General features: G+C 41.0%; 1 protein-coding gene across 11 annotated transcripts in view; it reads right to left on the bottom strand.

Moving 5' to 3' along the window:
• EPHA5 (EPH receptor A5) overlaps nt 1–25325 on the bottom strand; it is a 221462-nt gene that overhangs the window by 78375 nt on the left and 117762 nt on the right. For 8 of the 11 annotated variants that reach the window (XR_014590209.1, XR_014590210.1, XR_014590211.1 and 5 more), the window contains 4 exons: nt 16591–16715; nt 13653–13812; nt 9430–9535; nt 16–81 (listed from right to left, as the gene is read on the bottom strand). Coding sequence is in view for 3 of the 11 variants with exons in the window: in XM_083862287.1 (XP_083718413.1) it covers nt 16–81; nt 9430–9535; nt 13653–13812; nt 16591–16715 (457 nt within the window). In the remaining 8 variants the exon portion in view is untranslated. The remainder of the gene's footprint in view (nt 1–15; nt 82–9429; nt 9536–13652; nt 13813–16590; nt 16716–25325) is intronic. The other 3 variants (XR_014590214.1, XR_014590213.1, XR_014590215.1) reach the window with 3 other exon arrangements.

The following is a 25325-nucleotide window of genomic DNA, read 5'->3' on the forward strand; positions in this document are numbered from 1 at the left end:
GGTGGGAACACTGACCATGTTAGGCTCGGATAGGCAACAGCACGCAGAGAAGAAGCCCACCCACAGCCATGATCGCAGCAACTGAAAAGCAAACAAAAAGGCCCAGGATAAGGAATAATCCCACCGCCCTGGCAAGGTGCAAATACATTCACAACATTTTTATATGTATTTCTTCCTTATTGCAATTATTATTTAGACCTGAACACCCTGGGCTGCAAAAATTTCATGGCATATGCAACTGTTGGTGAAACATGCCTTGGGGAGAGTGTCTAGATGCTGGTGCTGTGAAGCAATTAACCATGTGCTTCCTGTACTGGAGTACCACCATCAGGATTAGTGTGGCCACCCATGTGCTTAAACTTAAGCACCTGCCTTGAAGCAGGCAAAGTGACTTTTTTTCCACAAGCGTGCATGTGGTACAATTACAATTGCCTTTAAAAAAGGAAAAGCACTGGATGAGTATGAGCCCTGCTTTTGCAGATCCTTATGCATCTCACAGAGCATCTTATGTACTTACAGAGCCCTTTCTGCAACTCCTTGTATCAGCAAAGCTTTGCACTTGTTAGGTATCTGCAGAAGCAGGACCTAGTGAGAGCCTCAATAAACTCAAAATACAGTGAGCTGAAAGGCACTCCATGCACCCACAGATTGCCTTTGAAGGCTGTTCAGCCATGACTTTAATCAGACAATGGGTTTGCCTGGCATCAGTTCTCAACCCAATGTTGGCTGCACTTCAGTAATTGCCCTTTATCCTTGTCAGAGAACTTACACAGACAATTTTTCTGTTATCAAATCTATTAAGATAGTTCGTCCTGGAAAAGAACATAGTGCAGAAGAAACAATAGGAAGGACTTCAGTACAAGCAGGAGCCCAGTGGTGCAGGTGTACTCCAGTTAATGTCAGCTGAAGATCTCTTCATTTCTCCTCAGTCATCACAAGTCATTCTTGAAAAAAATCCTGTGCACGTCAGATTTTTATACAGTATGACTTAAAATGCCTAAACACATTATAATAGTTTATTTAGACAAAATTAACATTCTGCAACTGCATTGCCTTAAATTATGATGCAAAATAACTTCAGGCATGCAATGATTTACAGAATTATACACTGGATTATGTGCTTACTTAAATTAAAACTGGTGAAGAATGTCTTCTAAGCTGTTTTTTTGCATCAGCAAAACAACTTGCTAACATTTTCTAAACAGCAATGCCAGTATCTCTAACTATAATTAACAATATTTTCTATTTTCATAATGCCCCAGCTTGTTCAGTCATACTAATATGGGAGCAGATCAGCCTTCACTAAACCACTCCACAGATCCAAGTTAATACCAAGTTAACACCAGAGATCCAAAACTCAAAGGCACACAAAGGGAACCCAAGCACTATATACCTTGAGTCAATTTTGCCATTTTCTTCTTTTAACCTTGCAGGATTTGAGTGCAGGGAACTGGTGCATCTCCAAAGGATCAGTTTGGCTGTGAACCTTTAGCTTATGTTTCAGCTAGGAGGACCTTTCCCCCCAGGCATTTTCTAACGGTTGCTGCCACCAGACCTTCCCACACCTCCACAACACTCAGCATGCAAAGTCAAAGTTTTCCAAACAATTGTTCAATTAACCTGAAAAGCAATCACTTCCTTAAAATGAAAAGAGCTCCATGTTTCCCTGAACAAAGAAAACTCCCTGAGACCTCATCACCAACAGGGCTGCTCTGAGACAAAATCAGTTCCCTGCACTGAATCCAGAGCACTTCAGATCTCACTCTCTTTATAGGGAGTAAAAAAATATATGTTCAGGCGCAAGAGAAATGTACTTCAGTGTAGCCTTGCTCCTACAAACCCATCAGCTGTGCACTTATGGTCAATGTGCTCTGAGGTTTAGCATGAGGAGAAATCTAAAGTGCTTAGAAACAAACTAAACTGGATCAGCAGACATAAAATTCACTTTCCAGTCCAAGGAGCACTTGGATAGGTAAGTGAGCTTACTAATTGGTCTGAACAGTCAGGACAAAGGAAGATTTATTACTACTTGTGTTAAAAGGATGGCTTGATTTGGCAGATAAACTTCAAAATATAAAAATCCTGAGGCAAATAAAACCAGTGTTAAACTCAAGTAAAGCCATCATGCATCTTGTGGCCATCAGATTTGGGTGCCTGATTGCTTCTAGGAGGGGCCCAGTTCCCACCTCCTCATTTCCTGCAGGGCTTTCATAGTCTAGAAACTGAGGAGCTGAAAGCAAAAGCGTTCCAGACAAGATCAAATGTTACGGATAAGATTAAAATCCTGTTTAATGAAATACAGCCAGACCTCTCCAAGGTTTTAAGATCTTTAGCCAGCAAGCTGACCTATACTGGAGAGCAGAATTGAACCAAGCACTACATACACCAATTTTATCTGCAAACTCTCCTCCAGCCTCACTGAATCAACCAGCAAACTATGAGGAGAGGTAGTTGGGGGCTGCTACTGGTCAGGAGCCCCTCTGCAGGGTAGCAGATGACATGCCCAAATAACAGCAAAAGTTATTGAGAAAATACTTGCAAGCATTAAATTCCCTCTGCTGGGAAAGAACAGCCTCTGAGGAGATACCATCTTCAAGAGCCAAGCTTGCTTGAAACAAGGTGTGACACCTGGCTAGCCCTGGCTTCAAGGAAAGGGCTGCAGATGGGGAGAAAAAAAAGTAGAGGAGCCTGCAGCTGCAGTGACACCTCCAGGACCTCTGTGGCCTGCTGGCACTGCCCTGCTCCTTGGCCAGCCCAACTCTGCTGCTTTCAGTTATCTCGGGCACACAGAGACAACACTCCTCCATTTCTAGCTAAGGTGACCCTCACAAAGCTTATGTGGTTTGCAAACCCAACTGTCCAGAGAGCAAACTTTAATAAACCTTTGCGAGGAGCACTTATCAACACCCTTGGCATTGTTTCAAACCCCGGGCTTGGTTAATGAAATGTATATATATCATGGGCCCCAGCAACTGTGCCTGCAATTAATGTAATTAATTTACAGGTCTGCAGATGACCCAGAGAGCATTTGGAATTAAACTACATTTTTAATGTCTAGATAGAATTCAGAGAGACTCTGCCATATATAGATGTGGCTTTTAAGAGTTATAAGTTGAAGTCTTGAAATCGTGATAAATGAAAGTCTCGTTTGTTGCTTTTAATAAGCTGTTCTAATGGGATGTTCTTCGGAGGCTGGCAATTAGAGACTGAAATACTTGAGGGTGCCTGGAAAGATTTTTCTCATCCTTCATACAGCCTTGAGTGATGGTAATGATTGCTTCCTGCATCTCCAGGTCAGGAGGCCAGTGCTACACCTAGCAATTCCTCAGGCAACATGCTAGCTTTAAACATCAGAGAAGTAGCATTACACACTATAAGCTGCTAGGAATATATTTCCACTTTGTGCCATATACATAAATGTTTAAGGAGTCACCTGCTCTTCCTGCTCAGCTATCTTAGTTCGTATGTTAAAGTGTGTCTCTGCACTGTTCAAGAAAAACTGAGAATGCAGAAGGCCAAGCAGACGATAGCTATGTAGTCACTGTGGAGAAGGAAAGCAATGTCTTCAGGGAAAGGAATTGCACTTGGAAAGACCTCTGGCATTATACTTTTCTATGTCTAAGACATAAGAAAGCAGAGATAACCTTTTTTCTAGATAAGAGGCCAAGTGCCACTACAAGGCGAAGCCCCAGGAGAGGTCACGCTTCTGATTTCAAAGCAAGGTGAAACATCCACATATTCAGAAGTGCAGAAGGACAAGAGTCTGACTTCCTTCTTCATTCTCTACCCACTCCACAGTCTAGAGAAGACACTGTAAAATCCCACTTTCAAAGACTACATACACAAGGGGTGCTCAGCAGGAGCCTCAAGCTGCTACAAATTCCTGCTTGAAGGGCAGCCCAGTTCCATTCTCCAAGCGGAAACAGGACTTGCACAATGCCATCAAAGAAACCACCTGCAAGAAGGTGAGGAGGTTTCATCACTTAGTGCTGGACTACCCCCCGTTTTCCCTGCTCAGACAAAGCTTATGCTGGTTGCTTATCTGTTCATCACAGTCCTTCCAGTCCATTTCCTTGGCTGCTGCCAGAGGAGCTCAGAAATAACTTGGAGCTTAATGACAGATTTGGTCAATTCTCACCTTCTGTCTGGGCCAAAGTCATCTGAAGGCAGATCAGCCTGGGTCCTTAAACTCATCTCAAAGCTGCAGAGCACAGACTGCCTTGCAGAGCCCAGTGAGTTTGCACTAAGCCAAAAAGTGTTCAGAATAGAAGGGGAATGAGGTGCTGGAGCAGCCAAATTTGAAAAGCTGATCTTGACAAGATGTTAGAGACGGGTGCTGTGGGCATCAGTTTTCCACAGGGGCCCTAGGAATGTGCCAGCACTGCTCCTCTCTGGAAAAATGTACCAGCAAAGAGGCTGTTAATAGAAGTAATAAAAACTTTGACCCTGACAGAAGCAGGACCAGACCCTGCCTGCTCTTGGTGGATGGGAATTTTGACTTGGCAGAGCAGTAGCTTCCTCAACAAAATCCTTCCTCTTGTCAGGTGAATCGTGGGGAATATCTGGCAGTAGGCAGCATATTAAAGTGGCTATAAATCACAGGAGACAATGTCCTGCAGGAAGAAGGAAGAGCAGGCAAGAATGTAGAGATAAAAATCTCTTAAAAAGTCCCAACTAACAAAAATTGTGACTCATGCTGGAAAAATTCTCTATGAAAACCATTATCTATAGACTGTCTCCCATTTCCTAAGGAAATATTGAAAAAGCAAACTATTTTAAGCCCTGACACAACTTGGAAAATAGGATGGGGGGAGGCTGTGGAAAAATTCATCCATTTTGACCTTCCACATCAGAGAAGGCTGTAAACACTGTCTCAGGCCCTAGGATATACACCACAATCTTTCACCCTCTCTATTTTCTGAAAGTCACTTTTTAACAAGATGCACATATTTGTGTCCAGAAAGTAGCCCTCTGCCACCACAGGCACGGATATTTAAAAGTCTAAATCAGCTAAGGTCAAGGATGGATACGCTGGTGTAAGAGCCTCTAATTGCCTATACCGAGGTGGCAAGATTTGTCTTTGCTTTGTCTTTGAGAAGCTAGTTCCTTGCCAGAAGGAGACCTTGTATATATGCATGGCACAGGGTGAGTGGCAGCTTTTTGTTGCTTCAAATTTTTTTTCCCCTAAGTTCTATGAAAAGCTCCCTCTGGTTCTTTGAAAGATCACTTGAGATGGAAAGGTCATCTATAATGGGTAGTTGGCCGTAAATGCAGATGCACAGTTGACTTGGCTGTTTTGAACAGCTTTTGCAGACATGTACAGCATTGACCTAATATCTTGCCCACTTTACTCTGTAAAAGCTCATGCTTCTGTTTAGTGCTATGAAGTTTGAAAGCTTGGGGGACTGGAGGCACCAGCAGTCTCTTAACACTCACCCTTATCTGTTTTGTGAAGAGGGCTGGGTTTGATGGACAAAAGAGGGATACTGCTCTGAAGCAGCTGGTCTCCTCCCCAGACTGCTGAAAATCTGGCTCCTTACCTCAGTTTGTAGGGAGAAAGAGATTGATGCCACACAACAACTGAGGTACTTTACTGCTCCCTGTGAGATGGAGTGCAAAGATCTTTCTCACTGGACTGTCTGACACAGACTTTAAAACAAAAGTCAGTAATGATTTTAAATTAATACTTACTTTAGTCATGAACAATAATGGTGACAGACATCTAATACATGCATTGCTAGGAAAGCAAAATTTATAGCTTTTCTCTATCTGTAAAATGCACTGTGCTTTTGAGAACTCACAATCCTAACAAAACAGAGATAATAACAACTCTGTGTTCTTTAATTCAATACTTGTAGCTGGTTTAATAATAGATTTTCAATCCACTTATTTTTTTTTAATCCTGAGACAACTACAGTCTGATTTAGTGAATCTCTTTGATTTGTAATCCTGATTGTTATATTATTAATATGCCCTTGATGCAAGGAGCAGGATAACTTAAAAAAGTGATCAGCCATTTGGCTTGGCATTTATGACCTTGGTAAGAGGATGTGTTATTTACAGGAAGTTTTCTGGAGCATCTGCAAGTAAATCAGCTCTGAAATGCAGCTTAATTGTTTAGGGCAAAGCACATTTAGTTTCAAATTCCCAGGAATCTCTAGCTTCAGATGCAAAGTGCATTTCCACAGATGGATGCTGACATGTGGAAATGCCACCACGACTGTTCAACTGACCTTTGGTTTAGGGCCAGCTGCCAACAGGAAATGCCAAGCTGTTACTTATATTCATTTAAAAGAAGTGAGAAAACTGCAGAGACTTGAAAGCAAAAAAAGGGGAAGAGGTGTGGTCCTGCCTTTGGGAACCTAGCAAAAAATAAAAAGCCTGCAGACTCCAGCAAACTCCTCAGTCCTACGACTGGAAATTCCTTTCAGAACTGCCAAGAGCAGGATGACATTCACTTTGCACTGCAGAACTGCTCTCGAGCCTCTGCTCGCTGCAGCCTGGGACTTGGGAGGATAGGTGAAAAGAGATGCCAGCATCCTAGGGAGGAATATCCTGAGGCACCCAGGGCCTCTCAGGGACCTGGGAGCACCCTGAAGCCAGAACAAAGCAGCCTATTTGCAAGAGCTGGCCAGGCTACATCCTCAGTGTGGCAGAGCAAGATGGTTTTTCTTCCTCTCCTGCTCTCTTACATCAACAGAAAAGACAGAGTATGGGTTTTGCACAGCTTGCTTGGTGTGGCAAGCAGTAGTGATTCCAGCTGGAGTTCAAAATAGATGTTTTCCTAATAGCAAATACAGAAAAGAATTAGGAAAGAAAATGCAACTCCCTGGAACCAGGCACTGGAACAACATAACCACTCCAGAGGTTTAATAGGAAAACATCTTCCAGAAACAGGTTAACTACTTCAGAAAGAGATAATCCCATGACTTGGAACATGTTTATTGTCCCTGCTGTCACAGCAGGAGAGTTACTCCACAAATTGTCTTGAATCCATATCCAAGGCAAATCAGCATGAGTAACACATCTCCCTGGCATCTCTGCTGTCTTCCAAACCAGAGAAATTTCTTTGTTTTGCATTGTTTAATTTCAAATTGTCTGTCATATTTCTGTATTTCTGGGATTTATTTTGCTGTTCCCACGAGTCACTCAATGTACTAGATGGACTTTAAAATTCATGGGAACTCAAACTGGCAGAGGAGCCCTGTGGTTCTGAAGTCAGTTTTCTAATAATGGACCAAACCTTGGTTTGGGAGGCTTCTCCATCAGTTCCAAAGGAGAGACTGTGGTCTTTTCAGTTAGGGTAAGGGTTGAAAAGATAAAAATGCATTAAGAGCTCAGCTCCCTGTGCCTGCCCTCCCCAGACGTCCAGCATGGCACCATGGAGGTGGCCAGAAACCTGCAGCTACCCTGCGGTCCACAGAGGAAAGTGTAAGTACAAGGTGGGAGGATTAAGGCAGCAGCAGAGGCAGCAATAAAACTCTAGCCAAAGGACACAAGGGCTTTTATAAGCACGCCAGAAGATAAAGAGCTAAGAGGAAGCACATCCTGGAAAGCACAGAGGACAGAAAGATGTAACTAATGAGAACTGCTGACAAATGGCTCAGGATTTGCAACTGCTTGCTGAGATTCAGGAGAGTAGCAGTGAGAAGGAGACCTGCAAGGGTACATCCTCCTCAGAGGGGTACTGAGCCCTTGCCAGTGACTGTGGAAAGAGCAGGAGCTACTGACAGCCACACAGTTGTGATTCCCTATGGCCACAGAGGGATATACATTCCTCCACCTGTCATTCACCCCCCAGACTCTTCCTCGCAGAGGTGCCAGGTTACATCCATAGTTTCCCTATAGCCACACATGCATTCTCCTGTTTAAACCAATACAAGCACACATCTGAGATGGTTCACATCCACCTGCCCTGATTGAAGAGGAATTTCAATCATAACCTCTAGTCTATAAGGAGACACTTGAATCCTGTCTAGGGTGTTCAGAACCAAGTCTTTTGACTACAGCTTTCCTGTAGGCTCTGGTGTGAATTGCCTGTAGCCATTGACTCACCCCACCCACTCCTCTCTGCTGCTGCATGCTTCTCATGCATACAGGAGCATTTGCTTTTCCTTTTTTAAGCCCAACAAGTCATTCAAAGCAGACAACAGGAGCTTGAACAGCTGAGCTGGAAGAGACTGTCAGTCTCTGACCTTGACCAGAGATGAGTCTGGCAGCACACTTACCTTTCAAGACAGGAAATAACTGTGTCCGTGTCCTTCCATGGATGCCTTATGCCTGGGGACAGAGTTGCTCAGCCTGGCAAGATTCCACTGCTCTGCATTTGCAGACTCATACCCTACCTCCTCTGGGAAATAAGACCCTCAACCAACAAATTCAGTGCAGTTTCTCTGCATAATGCTTACAATATCCTGTAATTTACAGCCACCTTGCTAGACCTGAGCTTAAGACAGACCTGTATGATAAAAGTAACTGTGGGCTGATGGGTACCTTAGAAGCATAAATGTTTATTTTGCACTGAAAATAAATTCAGCCTTATCAGTAGATGTACTTCACATTGCTTTGTGGAGTACTTCACGTTGCTTGGTGTACTTCACGTCTGCATGAGGAATGTTGCCCTGTTTGACTACTGCCACTAAAAAATGTACGAATATGCATGAAGAATATGAAAAAAGTGCCTTCCATGCTGGCTGCCAAACAAGTTTAATGTTGCAGTATAAACTTATCCTGATACAAGCCAGATTTTGCCCCAGTACCACAATCTCTTGTTCATCAAAAAATTCCATCAGCTTCCATTAGAGTTGTCAAAGATGGTATAGCCCAGGCTTTCATCACTTGCCTATGTTTAAGCACATGAGAAGTCAATGGGATGGTCTGAAGCAGAGTGTCTCCCTCTGTGGAAGAAGCTCTCTGTATGATTTATTAACACTTGGGGAAAACATTAGTATGCTACACATGAGAAATGAAATCCAGATCTGACCAAAATGTGGGGCATTTGGCCATTTCAGTGGGTTTATTCTCATTTTCTTCGAAAGTGTTTTCCTGAAGTCAAGTTTTCTCTGTGAGCAAAGTCCATTGCAAGCTCTGAGTGCAAACATATGGGGGTGAAGATATTTTACCTGTAATAACATGTTTGCTTATTTTTAAAGGAATGTGAGAACACTCCTGTGAAAATCAAGTCGAATAATCAGGGCCAGCCTATACACAGATGAAAATCATTGGGAAGTGAACTACATCTGTGAGAGTGCCTTTGTCATTCCTGCTCGTCCAAACAGATCAATCAGTCCACCCTTGTGCTGTTTTACGGTGCTACTGCTTGACAGCTTTGTTCACATGCTGCTTTTGCCTAAATCACACCAATTGGCTGGTCAGATAAAAGTTATTACAAAAGTTGAAGAAGTATAAACACACAGCTTCTTCTCTTACCTTCCGCTGAGAAGGAAACCGATAACAACAGCCAGCAGAATGACTCCCACTGTTACAGACACAACAATTATAGGAATCTGGCTCTGGTCGCTGGATGCAGCTACTGCTGAGATGAGAAACAGAAAATGGAGATTAGGGTTAAAATGACAGTCAGCACTCATATGAGTCTTTCTAGTGAGGCTGCCAGCGAGGTTTCAAGTCTTACCAGTTCGTTTCTTCTTTTACGGTTTGTGTTTTCTCCCTTTTGCTGTCTGTTCCTAGTTTGGAAAGGATATGGGTGGAAAGGAAACAAAACCACATGCAACACTAAGCCAAAAACCCAACAAGATTGTATCTCATTGCTGAATTCAGAAACCAAAGCACTGCAGAATGCAGTCTTTGAGTTTGTGAATTCAAGTTTTTCTCCCTGAGTTAGCTGCATTAGAAATCAGAGATAAAAGAAGAAAACCTAACAGGCTCTCATTTGGATGAAAACCCAAAAGTCAGAGAGAACATTTCTGAAATGTTATTGCTAACAGACATAAGCAAAATCGACAAGCTAAGAAGAATTACCTGCACTTCAAGAAGCTATAAACAATTATAAACTAGCTCCTCATGGCATCTCTATCTCATGGCCATAAGGCACCTTCAGTAAAACAGGACAGATAAGACACATGCACTGGTTGATCTTTCTCTTGGCCAAAACTTGGGGAAGCAAAACTCTTCCACTCTGTGCCTTGTAAGGAGCCCTCCTACCAAAAGGCAGGAGACTAAGCTGGTGATAAAGATGCCAACAGAAAGGTCAGGAGAATTGATTGAGAACTGAGTTTTGACAAGGGTCAAGTAAGAGCAGGTGAGCAAGTTCCTGTAGACTGTAAAATGGAAAGGCTAATACCACCTGTATCTTGTTTATCTGGCTTGCATCACAGAGGAAGGAGCCCATTTCCCCCCAGGGGTTGGTATGTGGGGTTCCCCAAGCAGAAACTAAAGTCTCCTCACCTCACCCTCTTTGCTGCCAGCTTATTTATCTGCACATATAAAACCACCCCAGGGGTACAAATCTCACATCCTCCTTGCAAAACCAGCTCCCTGGCACAGGCACCACTGCTCTGTGGGGAAAAACCTCATTATAGCTCTTAACCTCGTGCCAGCCCAGGATGAAGCTTCATCCACCCCAGAGAGCAGCATCCTTTAACTAAATGATTGAACTAAAAAAGAGTCCTTAGCACAGGATTAACATTATGAAGGCTATAAAATAACTGAATATAGTCCCACATTAATTGTTAAAGAAAAAGAAAGACAGAAAGGTATGCCATTAAACACTGATCTGCACTGGGCTTCAATAGCTCCTCATATGGGAGATTTCTGGTGCTTAACCATGAGTGGGGTGGACCTGCTACAGCAGTGTGATTTCAGAGGGATTGGTCCTGATACATTAAATATTTAATGTTAACTGCTCCAAACCCCTGCCATCATCCAGAGATTTTATTAGCCTCACAAAGTTATGAGGGCTCCTTAAGATGGTGTTTTATTGCTTTCTTGACAAAATAATTAAAAAGAAAAACATTTAAAGGAGAACATTAAGCAGTGATTGGTGGTTTTTTGCACAGCTCAAGGGATGGGGAAATGAGATAAATTCTGCTGTGATCTATGGCAGATGAAAATCTGGGCCTTGCTGCCATTCAAAATCAGGGACACACACACACCTGCCCCTGCATTGCCCCTTCTCAGCTTGGCGACATGTTCCTACTCCCACCCAGCAGACCAGCTAAATTAGCTCACCAATCCAGCCAAAATCCAGCTCTTGGCAAGGTAAGTTTTTGGGGCTAGATGAGCTGGTGGCATTTGGAAAAGATGGAGCAACAAGTGGATACACCCAGCAACACTTTCCACTCAAATTAAAAAAATTCTCTGAAAATTGAAGCCCTGGCTGCTTCATGGTACTTTGCAGAATTGCACAAGCAGGGAGGAGTATGCAAAAATTCCCAAAATCTGGAAAAAGAGTGAGTCCAGAACAGCTTATAGCTTTCCTCCATTGTATTTCTCAGGCTGTTATTGTATAATTCCTCCAAATGTATTAAAGATAACTACAGAAACCTTGTGAACTGGAAACAAAACCTGTTGTTCAGTCCAAACTACTTGGAGAGTGTTTTCGTTTCTCAGAGCAGCCACGGAAAGGTTTTCATCTGTGCTTAAATAAAAATCATTTGCTTTGGGTCTAACAAGAAGTTTGGCTCTGTACTCTGATGTAGCAGTGAGATTTCGATCTGTGCTTGCTTTCAAAATCTCCAGGACGTGCAGGAAAGCAGTGGGAGTCTGGTCACACTCCTGACACTAATATTGACTTTATATAGGGCTTTGGAAAAAAATGCTTTTTATGAGGTTTTAAATGTCAAACAGAACTGTATTCTGCAAGATGCAAACTGAGGCTTACATCGCATTTCAATGCTATCAAGTGTTAAAGTATCTGGTTAAGTCTGGTCTCAGCCAGAGCTTGAGTCCAACAAACAATTCCCAGTTCCCAAACAGTGGACCATGTAGCAGGTATTCCTCTGACTATGCCAGCAACTCCATAATATCAGAGAAAATTAAGGAGTATTCCTCTGCCTTTAAAATGTGAAAAAGACTGGGATGTGGGTATGACTAAATGACCCACAGAATTTCTAGTGTTTAAAAAATATTTCCACGTGATGTCCTCCAAAAGTCCTGATTAACACAGATACTTACGTGATGGGCTTTATGAAAGTGCTGTTATTTTTGGACCAGGATCATAGCTAATAGATCAAATGTGCATATATTTCATGTGTTCATGAATAGACCAGAACATTACTACTCAAACAACTATAAGCTACAAACTTTCCAACTGAGAAAAACTATACAGAATAATTTTTTGGCATAACATGGTTTGGTTGCTACTTATAGGGCACAATTAATTGTTAATACAATAAGAGATACATTAAATAGACTGTCCTTACTGCATTACTGTTTGCATTGTGATGGAACTTTCACTGTATTAGCTTAATCACTGGCTCCACAGCTACATTTGCACAATGCACATTGTATAATGAGTCCTTGAAAATCTATTATGACTTCAAAGGTAGCATGCTCTGAAAAGACAACTCGGCATCTTCTTCTCAAAGATGATGGATTTTAAATAAACTGGACTAACAGTAATCAAAGTATTGATAAATTTAAATTTCCAAGGAAAACACAGAAAATAATCCCTTTCCCACAGGAATGGTCCGAGTATTTCCACCATAAAATTCCTCTTCCATGAACAGAGTACAAATATTAATAAATGACAGCTGTACAAACTAAACGAGAGAAGAGATATTTTCTGGTGGACAAAATTGTATTTGACACCTCGGCAATATTCTGTATTTGGGACAAAAACAATTTCCTCACAGCTGGGTCTGAACATAGAAGAAAGAGCAGCTAAGCCTCTGCATGCCTCAGGAGTTCACCCTGCCACAGAATCTGTTCCAGAATCCATCCCTGGATAATCAGATTCATTAAAAAAAACCCCAAACAAACCAAACCCAAAAATGCAAAAAAACCCCCCAAAAACCACCCCAAAACCAAAAACAAACAAACAAACAAACAAAAACCCTCCACCACACCCAGGAAAAAAACCACCACCACCAACAATAAACAACACTCAGGGAAAAAAAAAATTTCAAAACCCCACAAATGTAACAGGCCAAGAAGGCCTGCACCTGCAGTGCACATTTTTTTCCATTTCTGATTACAAGTTTACCTCCTTTTCTTGAGGCTGTGGCATTGGTAGCCAATAGAAACAATCTTTTAACCTGACAGGAACTTTCCCCAACATACACAAAAGACACTAATGCTAGTTCAACTCTTCCCCTGCAGGGAGGCACCATTTCAGGATTTCCCCCCTAGATGTAGATATTTAAGAGAGTCCAGCATCCTCTACAGACAATCTTTAAGGAGCAGGTCCCATCCCCTCTGTTCCTCCTGAGAGTAAAGACTCTTACATCAGGCTCCTGTAAAACCAGGATTTTTTTAAGCATGGAATGCCATGAAGCCTGAAGATTTCCTGCCTCACCACAAGGAAGCAAAGGACAGATACATCAAGTGCAGAGTCATGACGTGCCCGATGTTTCCAAAGTCAAGGGATGAAGCCAATAAAAGGAAGCGCTCTCTGCAAAGGTATCGATCCCCTGACTTGTTTCTGGTAAGCGCTGCAGAGACAGGGGCTGACAGTAATTAAAAAGACTTACACACTGGGCTAGTTTCGAACTCGAACCTTCGGCTGAAGCCTCCGTAGCCGGCAGCTGTCCGGGCTCGGATCTGGAAGACATAGGCTGAGCCTGGCTTCAAGCCATCCGCCGTAATCGTCGTCTCCTTGGACTTGATGATGGTGTAGCTCATCTCCTGGTCCTTTTCCAAACACCCCCCCCGCAAAAAACCACAAAGTTCAAACACACACAGAGTGGCTCTCAGGGAAGACAGACTCTTAACAAGCCCCCGAGAAACATTACAAAAGACAACCAAAGCATGCATTTTTGAGGATTTCTTCCTCAAAACCCCCTCTCTGAAGGTCCTTTCTGCAATACAAAATGTGAGATCTGATTTTCTTTTATAATCAATGATTCTAGGAGGCACTCAACTGGCATCTGCAGCAGAAGCAGCTTTCCACTGCTCAGGATGTACATGGCCTGGGGCAATGGAAAGGTTTATCAATCCCAAGGCACAGGAAAGATAAAACAAGTCCCATCGCCTTAAAAAGGATTTTGATTTACACCAAAATGGCTTCCCAGTAATGTAAATAGGCCTAAAAGAGAATAATATATTACACACTGTACAACTTTATGCCTGCCTTTCTAGAACCACCAATTAGATCTTGGGAAGGGAATAATAAACCAAAACTCCTGTAAGGTATTAGAAAAATACCTAATTTTTGCATTGTTCTTCTGAAGCAATGAACTTGAAGAAAAATTGCTCAAATAAATCTTCATCTACATCAGCTTCTAATGTGAAACAGTTCCAGTTCTTTGATTAAAATTTTGTTGAAATGCTAAGTAATTACTCTTAGAATTATTTACTGTAACACATAATCTAAATGAGAGCTCATAAATTAAGGTCTACAAATTTGGAAACTGCTTTTTATTCACCATATCCTCTTAGATCCAAATTATTATGAGTTAAACCAGAGGTTTTAGTTGTTCCTAACCAAGATTTCTGGATAGCTCTTAGAATCTGAGCTCATTTTCTTTTTTCTTTTTAATTCAATGGCCAGGTTCCCTTAGCCAGCAATATGCCTGGCTAAGGCACTGGGAATTTCTTAAATATAAGATTATGAAATTTCTCAGTTGAAGCCTGTTTTGGTGAAATGTGTACACACACACACACACACACACACATTTATATATATGTGCCCTTTTTTTTCTTATTAAGGAGTGATTCCCTCTTACAGGAATGCAGTCTGACAAAACTCAGTTTTCCCAAACATTTAATATAAATCATTCTTGTCCCTTGCAAATGAACGTGAATTTACCCTTATGAAGGACTGAAAATGAGGAGAATATAAATTATCGTAGCAACAAAGAGAAAGGATGAAGGGCAATATCCCCAACCTATCTCAACTATGGGTTAAAAAGCAGTAAGTGAATATTAGGTCACATCTTTGCTTGTATGTCAGCCAATTAACTTTTCAATACACTGTTGGCTTCTGCAAACACTTGGACTCTTGAGTTTTTCTATGGAAAACAATAAACTTCACTCTCAGCCTGAAGAAAATAAATCAAGAGCAAAAACTTGGACTGGCTGGAGCTACCTCTCCACAAAGGATTCACTCTTGAAGAACTGTTTGCTGAAGCTATTTTAGACTAGTTCTGGACTACAAATACAACAATTTAAGCTCCCTCTCCTGCCATTTTGTTTGAAAACAAACTACGGAAAATGAAGAAATACACTTTTTTTTTCCTTCACTTTAATTATTTGCTTTACCTTTTTTGGTTTCTAAAAGCTATGTTTTCCAAGCCATTCCACAGTAAGGCTTGAATGTACCCAAACAGTCATTCAAACAATAAAATAATTAGTAATGGATTATTTCCAGCAACAAAATAACCTGGTTCTTGCTGTGTACTTTAATCTTCAGCCCTATTTAAATCACTCACATATCTATTTCACAAACTCCCTCAACTACAAAAATAATGTTGATTTTTTTTTTTTTTTTTTTTTTTTTTTTTTTTTTTTTTTTTAAGGAGAAGATTTATTAAATTCTTTCCCCTGTTTGCACGGACTGCTTGAGCAGTTCCTTCCCATGGTCAGAGAAATAAGACAAAAGGAGTAAGGATCTAGTCCTGGTCCATGTATAGCAATTTCACCTGGATCACAGATAGAGCAAATGGAATATCTTCCATCCCCCTAAAAAGTGAATTGTGACTCAATTTCACTATTTTCCTCTTCGTTTTCATGTAGAAAGCCTGGATGTTTCTGAGGAAAAAAGAACACCTTCCAATTCCAGCTAAGGCAAAAAAGCTGCTATTCAGTCAAATCGTGAGTACCTTATTCTTGGAAATCTAAGATTTCCAAAGATTTAAGGCCCTATCATTCAAAATACACTATTTTGATAAAGTGATTTGTAACCATTTTTATTTAGATGACATTAATTTTGCAGGAAGAGAACAAGTCACCATTCGAAATGAAGACTAGGAGAGGGAAGTTTTGTGGGGAGATTGCTTCTCCTTAAATCAAAAGAGGTGGAAAACCCAGGCAAGTTTTTAAGTCAAGATGCCCTTCTTCATATCAGAGGACATACAATCTCTCTCTACAACCCTCTTCTCCTCTCCTTTCACAGTGGATGGAAATTGAAATACCAAAGGCAAGGGATTGCCTGATGCTTCTGGGAGGAGGCAGATGCTCAGTCCCCAACCCCCTCTATTTTTAACAAATGAGCAGGCTCTATCTTAATGTGATAAGGCTGGAGAGGAATCTGGCATGCGGATTTAATGTATTTGTTCAAGAGAAGTGGCACACTAATGGAAAACAACACCCTCATTTCAAGTCTTCCTAATCATTTACTGCAAAATCAATCTGACATTGATTTACGCATAAAATCTCTCCATTCCCTTCCATGACTCAAATAATAATAACTAAAAGAAGAAAACAATAAAGAGAAGGTACTTGGGAAGCTCAGCAATCAGTCCATCACACCTTTTCAAAATATTTGATTTCATATTCCAGGATGATGCCATTGGGTCGATCTGGCTCCTGCCAGGAAAGGGAGATGCTATTTTTAGTTATCTTCCCTTTTTTCACAGTACTGACTGGAGAAGGTGCTGCAAGACAGGAGAAAAACAGAACAGACGAAAACCATTGTTAGTAAGATGGTCTGCCTCAGCCAAAACCAAACTCATCAGTACATCCTCAAACTCAAGACAATCCGTAGCTATTGCAGATCAGTGGGAAACTCAAGACAATCCATAGCTATTGCAGATCAGTGGGGTCTGTTTTTACTTTGGTGGCATTTGCCCATTTTTAATAACTGGACTTGCACAGATTTGCAGTAGCATGACCACCAAGGCAAAGTAATAACATGAACTACTATTGCAGTTTACACATCAACTCCATCTTTTCAAGCAATTTTCAAACACATCAACCCCACACCTTCTCTTTTCACTGTCAGGGGTCTTTGTTATCAGAATTACATATTGGTTATGTTTTGCTTTCTTTTGCCTGCTTTTAAGGCATATATTTTTCAGAAGACCTTAGATTAAGATGGGCTCCTTAACTATTTTTGGATTTTAAGTAGTTTAAGCCTAGGCATCTTTCAGCCCCCTCCTAGAAGCAAGGAATATTACAACCTTTATAATTCAATTGCTCTCCATAAATATCACTGGGGTGTTACAGCTCTCATAGTGATGCTAATTCCTTGCAAATGGCAAAAGATTTTAATGGCAATCACAGTTCGGAAGTTCGCAGTGTGCTTGGGGAAGCCACAGCATGAGAGCAGCCATACCAGCTCTGCTCATTATTTTAAGATGCAGCCCTGAAAGGTTATCTGTCCTTTGCAGCACACATGTGCATCAGAAACAGGCTTGATCCTTTGTATTCAGTCCAATGTCTGCAGAGACTTTTTAAGTTGTGGTTGCTGCCACTCCTGCCAGCTCTCTAGCAGAAGTTGCTATGGGCAATGCAACCCTAACATCCCAGGTATCTCATGCCAGTGATTAGGAAACAACACTGAGTGAAAAGAAAAGGGGATGGGAGAAATTAATAGTCACCCATTTGTAGGGCCAAGAGGAGCTTCCCCAGAGATTAAAACAGGCCATGCCTGGATGAGAAACTTTAACTCACCCTCCACACAGGCCAGCTCCTGCAAGGATGATAGGAAGCCTGAGGAGACCCATGGCAAAGACTTTTGTGGCTATATGGGGAATGGAATGCAAAGAGCAGCAGCAAACAACCACATTTCATCTTCCAAAATGCATACGGAACTATAGAAAAAAATTTCTTCTATATGCAGGACTAGCTAACTATCTTAAGACTATAAAAAACCCCAACCCATTAATTAAAATAAAGACAACAAATACATTAACTTTTGCAGGTTTGATTTGAAGCCAAAAAGTAAGGGTAGAGCTCCAGACAATTATTCTTGGACTGAAGGTTAGCAGCAAGACTTCTCTGCTGTAGCAAGTTCCCACATCTCAGTCTTGCTTCAGCCCTAGTTTTTTACACTCCTGTTTACTTTTCCCACTTGCCTCTTGAAGGATCCCGAAAGGTGTTGGCTATTTCCATACTGCTTTCTGCTGGAGAGCTGGCATCAAGCTGTACAGACAATATTTGCTTTTTAACTGTGCATCCACCACTGTGCTCACAACTGCTCCACTGAGCAAGTAAAAACCACCTTGATTTGAATGATGTTCATATTATTTATGCAGGCACTGCATGGTGATTATTTACAATTTTTCATCTGCAAAAGCCACCTTGCCCCTCCCTGACTGATGTCCTTTACAAGTTTTTGGGCTATGTGAAGACAAATAACAACCTAAATACAAACTGCTAAAATGGTAAATTCATTTCTGTAATCAACCCAGGTGCCTAAATATGTGCTGTGCAAACATGTGCACAGCAAGCTGAGTAGGGCATATGAGATACCAATCTGTGCACACGTTTTGGCCAGATGTGTTAGCTCAAATGAGTTAGCGCTAACTAGTTAGTGAGCTCCATTAAAATAAAATGAAGCCCAGTCTGATGCAAGGGAGCTACACAGTTTTCAGGGGCATTGGATAACAAGCCTTGCTGTGTGGTGGTGGTGCCAAGTAAAAGGAGATTGTACAATCCTGGTTAAATAGGTGATACTGATCACTTATCATGAGCCACTTAAATGCTACCATGTACAGGGAGGAGCCATCAAAGTACTCAAAAAAGGGACCTATGCCCTCTGGGACTGATCTCCAATGCCCCCAAATCCCTGCAACGCCTATCTCATGCTTACAGAGCTGGCAGCAGAGGTCTGGCAGGATAGAGAGCATCAGGGCTGAGCATTAAACCATTTTAAATTCCTATTAGCAAAAGTAAACTTGAGAAGAGCAGTGAGGGGAAACCTCAGCCCTCCCTGGTATTGAATGCCTCTCAAGAAGGTGAAAATCATGCAATTCCCAGTATCAAAACTGCCTGATCAAACAGTGGATTTTTCATCCACTTTATTGAGGTTTCCTGAAGTGTTTATAGGACTGAGGCTCACAAGTGCTTTACAGCCAAGAACAATGTAAGTGCTCCCAACCCATATTGCAAAATCTTCCCCTAGGGGGTTCAGGGCAGTTTAGCTCTCCTTTATGTGCACCTGGATAGTACAACACAAAATGCACCACCAGCCACCCAAACACACCCATCAAAATTCCCACACCCCTAAACCAGAACATTCTCTCTAAAAAGTGTGTGCAAAAAGCTTGGCTAGTGAGCAGCTTTGTGGACTTTAATCTCTGGGTGTGCGAGTCTCTAAAATGTTCAATTGTGGCTTACAGAATGCTCTGCTCTACCGGGAAATGGATGGAAGATAAGAAAATGAGTAACCCAACTCTGGAAGTAAATTAGAAGAGAAGTAACCGTATCCTTTTTGAATCTCCTTCAAAAGAAGCGTTAAAGTGTAACCGTGAGATAAAGGCCAATTAAGTAAATTCAATAAATCCCAGCGGTGCTGGCATGATACAGCAACTACTCTGCATCCTCAATGCACAGAAATTACGATGCTCTGAAGTGAAGGAAGGAAGGTATAAGTATTTTAGAGTTTTCTTTGTCAAACAAAATGTAATCCAATCCAGGCAAGTGGACAAAGTCTGCAATCATTCCATCTTAAAAGCCTGCAACTGGATACTGTGCTATATGATCTCAGAAAAATAAAAGGATTACTTAAGAATTGCTTTTCAAAGGTCACTGCTTCTGCAAGGGCAGCATCCTCTTAAAAGAAAGAAGTCAAACCACAGAGCCCTTCCATTTGGAGTACAACATGTAAAAAAGAAATTCACGTTAAGAGTCAAGATACATAAAGCTGTAATATCTCATGTTTCTTATGTAAGCAGACAGAAGTCTTGTTCAAATCCCTGCCTTGACACAACAAAAGGTGGATGTACATTGTGAATTGTTCATGTTCTGCACATATGCATTAGTTTCTCAGCCACACAGTCAAGATCAAAGAAGGATATTACATCATTTATGTTTATGTTTGCCATTTATGAAAACAGCCATGCATGTGATGAAAGCAAACATAAGACGTAACAAGGTGTGAAATTGCCAATGTACATTTTTGCTCTCCTGAGACCAAAAATTAATCAGGAAGCAAAGAAAAGCATAGAAAACTGATTATTTTTTAATTATTATTATTTTTTTTAAATTTTTTTTATTAAAGTTTGTTCTGTTCCTAACATTTCTTAAGAAGAGTAAGGAAGGGGACATACCAAATAAATAAATTAAAGTTTCTGCAGAAGACACATTATTAGCCACATCTGAATAACTACAGAAAATTATTTCATGAGGAACAGACATTTTAGGACATTGTTCCTCTGCAACCTTTGATAATGACATTAGCACTGAATTAGCCATCTAGGCACCAAAGGCCATATTTACAACATACTGTGCTGTGTCCCACTAATATCTAACATACAATAATGCTTAGTGGAATAAAATGCTAATTATATTTTAAGAGAAACTAATGTTATCAGGTGAACTACCACTGTACCAAGACAAAACAAATAATCCAGTTTCTACTTTTCATGGCCTATCTAATGTTCTCTCCAGGCCAATTACTTTTGCCTTGGTATTTTTCATTCTGGCAGAAACAACAGCTAATGGCCCCCCATCTTACTCAGTCCCAAAGCCATAACCGTTACCTGTTATTATATAACCAAACAGTTATGTTATAATTAATGCACTTAATAAAACCAGGTATAATTGAAGAAAATAAAACCTATATTAGAAGAGTAACCACAAGACAAGTAACTCTGGCTTCACTTCAAAAGCCTAATATGTTGTATTTTTTCACTCAGATCCTAAATTTTTTTCTCAGGCCTTTGGTGACTTCAGAGTTTGAAGCAAAACCTGCCTTATTCACCAAGTCACACTAAAGGCATTGTGAAATTGCAGGTGGCTCCAAGCAGTTGACTAATTAAAAAAAAAAAAATAGATATGTTACTTAAAATAGAAACACTGCACAGGGAAAGAAAAACAATACTTTCGCTGTATTATCTCTTTGCATTTCTACACAGGAACTTTTAGGGCAGGTTAACACCCAGTGGCTCTCTTAAGGGTACTTCTACTGTGAATTTACACCTGGGTCAGAACTTAGGATTTAAGTCATTACTTGACTTTTGCGCTGCGATTTTTCATATCCCAAAATGTACCCAAGTTTGTCTGATAATGCATTTTGAAACTCTTTGTCTCTTGAGAATAAAGGGAAAGGGAAACCATGCCTGGCTAGTCAGGCAAACAAGCTGGGCCCCAAGTTTGCAGATGCTTGCAAATATTTTTGAAAACTGAGTTTAGGGATTGAAAGGTCCTTGTACTAAGTAGCATCAAATGCCATTTCTATCCTATCTGAGATATTTTGTGGCATTTCAATCCTGCATAGGCACAAAATAAGGCAAAGAGGTAAATTTTAGCCTCAGGATTGGATTAAATCCAAACAACCTGCCAAGTAGGAGTCAAATCCTAAAACATTGTTCATATATGGAGATCACCTTCTTTTGAATGATTCTTCAAGGCATCTCTAGTGTAGATGGATACTTCATGTTAGTCCTTTTCACACATCAAATATCAAATGAGAACACAATCTTCAAATTGCTTTGGCAAAATATAATATTTCTTCAGAACTTCTACATCTCAAGAGGATCCTCTGAGGTGCCAGTTCTTAGATCTCCTTGCAGTCTGAATGGACATTTTGAATGCCTCTGAAATCTGAGCTGCCCTGATCTGTGCCTTGAAACAAAACAGGTCAAACAAGAGAGGGGAACCCCACAGAAACATTCCATGGCCCTGACAGAAGGCAGGGCCCCGTTTTTATAATATGAATCCATGACTAAGCCAAGTAACCAGACCTATCTCATTTGACAAGCAGTGATGTTTCAGGCAGCTCCCATCCTAGTTCCTATAAGATTCAACACAGCTCCTTAAGCTCGACACCAGGACATGACCTGACACTCAAGCTGGCCATGGCCAAGGTGCTCCCAAGACCTTGCTGCCTCCCAGCTCCACAGAAGGTTGGGTTCATGAAAAGTGAAACCCCAGTTGGTGTCTAATTGTGTTTAAAAGCCTGTTCTTTCTTTGACAAAGCTTTTCTCAAGTAACTTCTCTCTAGGCTTCTAATCCTTGGACCTAAGATACCAGAAAAGTACCTTTGCAAAAGCCAAAGAGAGCAGTATGGATGCTGTGGTTTTAATGCTTTTAATTAATTAATTCATTAATGCTTTTAATTACCAGCAGTCCCACTACAGAGAAGTGCTCGTGTTGGTGGACACAAACCAGAAAAAACACCTTCAATCAACTCATATTCACATTAGAGAAATAACAGAAGGAATCTGCATGCAATTTGCATTAGCACAGGGATGATGGTTCATCTCTTACTTCTGATCTCTGTAACAGCTCAGGAGATCTGTCTGGCTATGCACCAATATGATCTAAGGCATCAAGATTTCCTGTGCCCCAATACTCTCTGTTCGGGCAGTAATTCCAGTGTGTTTAGGGGAAGGAGAGGTGTGTGTGCACTAAATTCACATAATTCAAGGCTTTCTTTTCTCTGAGTATTTCCTAAAGGAGTTTGCAAGAGAATCAGCAAAGAGAGAAAACAGAGGAAACCACAGCAATAAGCTAACATCAACTGACTCACCTGTAAGGACCTACTGCTTCTTATGGTAAATTTTTAGATGAACACTCAGTGATATTTTGCTACTCCTCTGAAATGGTTCTAAAAGAAAAAACTGCAATTTCACATGCCTTGCTGCATGTGAAAAATCACTTCTGAAATCCTTCCTGCAATTATCTGTGTTACAAAGATGAATCTGTAAAATGTTCTTTGTTATTAAGACCAAGTACTGATCATTTATGTATAAATTATGAAAACAAATGCATAGCTTTAAATATTTGTAGGCAGTCTTCTCCTCTTAATCAAAAAACATTGTGAACTGTGAGACAGCAGGACTCAACACATATTCCTCGAAAGACAGTGGATGCAACCAATGAAAGCTTTGCTGTCCACAAAATATTTTGCCGTAACAAAATATGCTAAGATTCACATAGGAAGTCCCTACCTTTGTGGAGGCAACCCAGTGGAGTGTAGCAACATCTCACCTCTGGCACGCCTTTCTCTATGCCCACTAGTGGACTGCATGGAAGTTTGCAAAATTCACCGCTCATGCCACAAAGCAAGCAAATATTTTCTAAAAAAAATCCACCATAAGAAAGTTACTTTGTGTCAAGGCTGTCCTATATTAAACTGCAACAGGATTACAAGCAGAGCCTGAAGACTCCACAAAATCTAGGCACTAAGCTGTAGAGCCTTTGGGGTAAGACTGCCTTGTCATTCCTCATGTGCACACCACCCCATTTAGAACATAGCCAGAATATTTAATGATACCTATCGTATATCACTGCCATCTCAAAGAAACACATAACCTTTGGCAAGGCTCTTAAAAGCACGTGGCTTCAAAAAATAAATTGGATTCTTGGCATTTGCCTTCTGTTTACAGAGTTGCACAGACACGCTCTCGGCTCCTGCCAATCATGGATGAGAGACGTGTACTGTTAAAGGATGGAAGCTGCCTGCAGATCCATAAAACTCACAGGCATGAGGCCTGAGGTAAACATGACCAGATATCACAGGAGAAAATTGTGTAATATTGAGCATACCCATCTCCAGGGAGGGGAAGTATTACCTCCAGCTTTGTTCATCAACAAACACATTCAATGCCTTACCAGGAATACAGGCACACAACTGTTTTAAGGAATTTTAAGGACTCTCTCTAATGAAGGCTACCATGATCTGCAACATCAATCGAGGTAAGTTTTTTTTCTCTTGAAACCTCTTGCAAACACTCACCTGTATTTTGCAGGGAGCAAAGTCCCATTCATGCAGCTATAGGTTGTCTAGAAAAAATAATTTTAAAAATTGGCCTGGCAAGACTGGCATTGACCATAGTTCATTGAGAAACTTTTTTTCAATTGCCAGGACGAACATATATACATTTGTATTTACAGCAGCATCAGCCCTGTGTTCTGCACAGCCAGCTCCTATTAAGCTGCAATTTATTGTAATCCTTGGAAGGGAGAGGGTGACATTAGGGCATCACAGGTTGCCTGGGCTCAGGATAGAGGCATCCCTGATGTCCCTAGCCAATGTGTATCTGAGACAAATATTTGTTGGAGCAGGGAAGAGAGTCATGAAGAAACATCCTCCTATAGGGTGCAGGCCCACAGGAAATTCCAATACCTGATTTTATTTTTCTAGAGCCACTGGAAATCAAGATAGTAAGTTTTTCTGAAAGCTAGGGAACAGTTTGTAGTTAAGACCAGAGACAGATTTCTTCACACCACAGAAAAGCTGTAATTTCCCAATATTCCATTAGTGGTTTAGTTGTGAAGCCTAAGAATAAATACTATTGACTTATAAGACTCTCATAAATTTACTCCTAGCAAGGTGATAAGGACTCCAGCTCTGATCCATCAAACCATTTTTGGAAAATGCTTAATTTTAAGTGCACGAGCGCTACCACTGCTGTCAGCATTTTGCTGGATCATAGCCACAGGGCTCAGCATTTTGCTGTAGAATTCTCATTATTGAGTACATCTGTCAGACTAGCTTCCCCCACACATACCAAGGAGTGCCTTCTTTATCTTCAGTAACCTAATATCTGATTTGCATTTAAGCAAAAACTTCCTTTTAAAAACCACATGCCATTAAGAATAAAACAAAGCCAAACCACAGATACTGAATAAAGTGTAAAATGTGCCATGTTCCTGCTCCCTACCATCTCACCTTCTTAATTCCTAAATTGGCTCCTTTCTTCATACAAGACTTGCTGCCTCCTTTTTCTAGCTGTTATCAAACTCTAAACACGGCAAATTCATGGACCACTTTTAAACTGTGTGGGAAATTTCCTTCTCTGCCAAGCCTGCCACTCCGTATGATACAGCAATCAGTCTTGCTGATGAATTCTAACATTAAAGCCAAATTACTGAACACTCCAGTGAAATCAGGGGCAGGCAAATGAATCCCTTACATTTCCACTTGAAGAATAGCTACTGAAGAGGTGCATCAGGTCAGAGGGAAGAATAGACAAAGCTCTTAACTCCCAATGTAGCTTGTTTTGGACTTCCTGTGGTATTTGGGTCCCTCTGAATACCACCACTGTTCTTATCTCACCTCTCATTTAGAAATGGGAGAAAAGTATGAGCCCACC

The sequence above is a fragment of the Zosterops lateralis genome (assembly GCF_965231275.1).
Source record: "Zosterops lateralis genome assembly, chromosome: 5".
NCBI lineage: Eukaryota > Metazoa > Chordata > Aves > Passeriformes > Zosteropidae > Zosterops > Zosterops lateralis.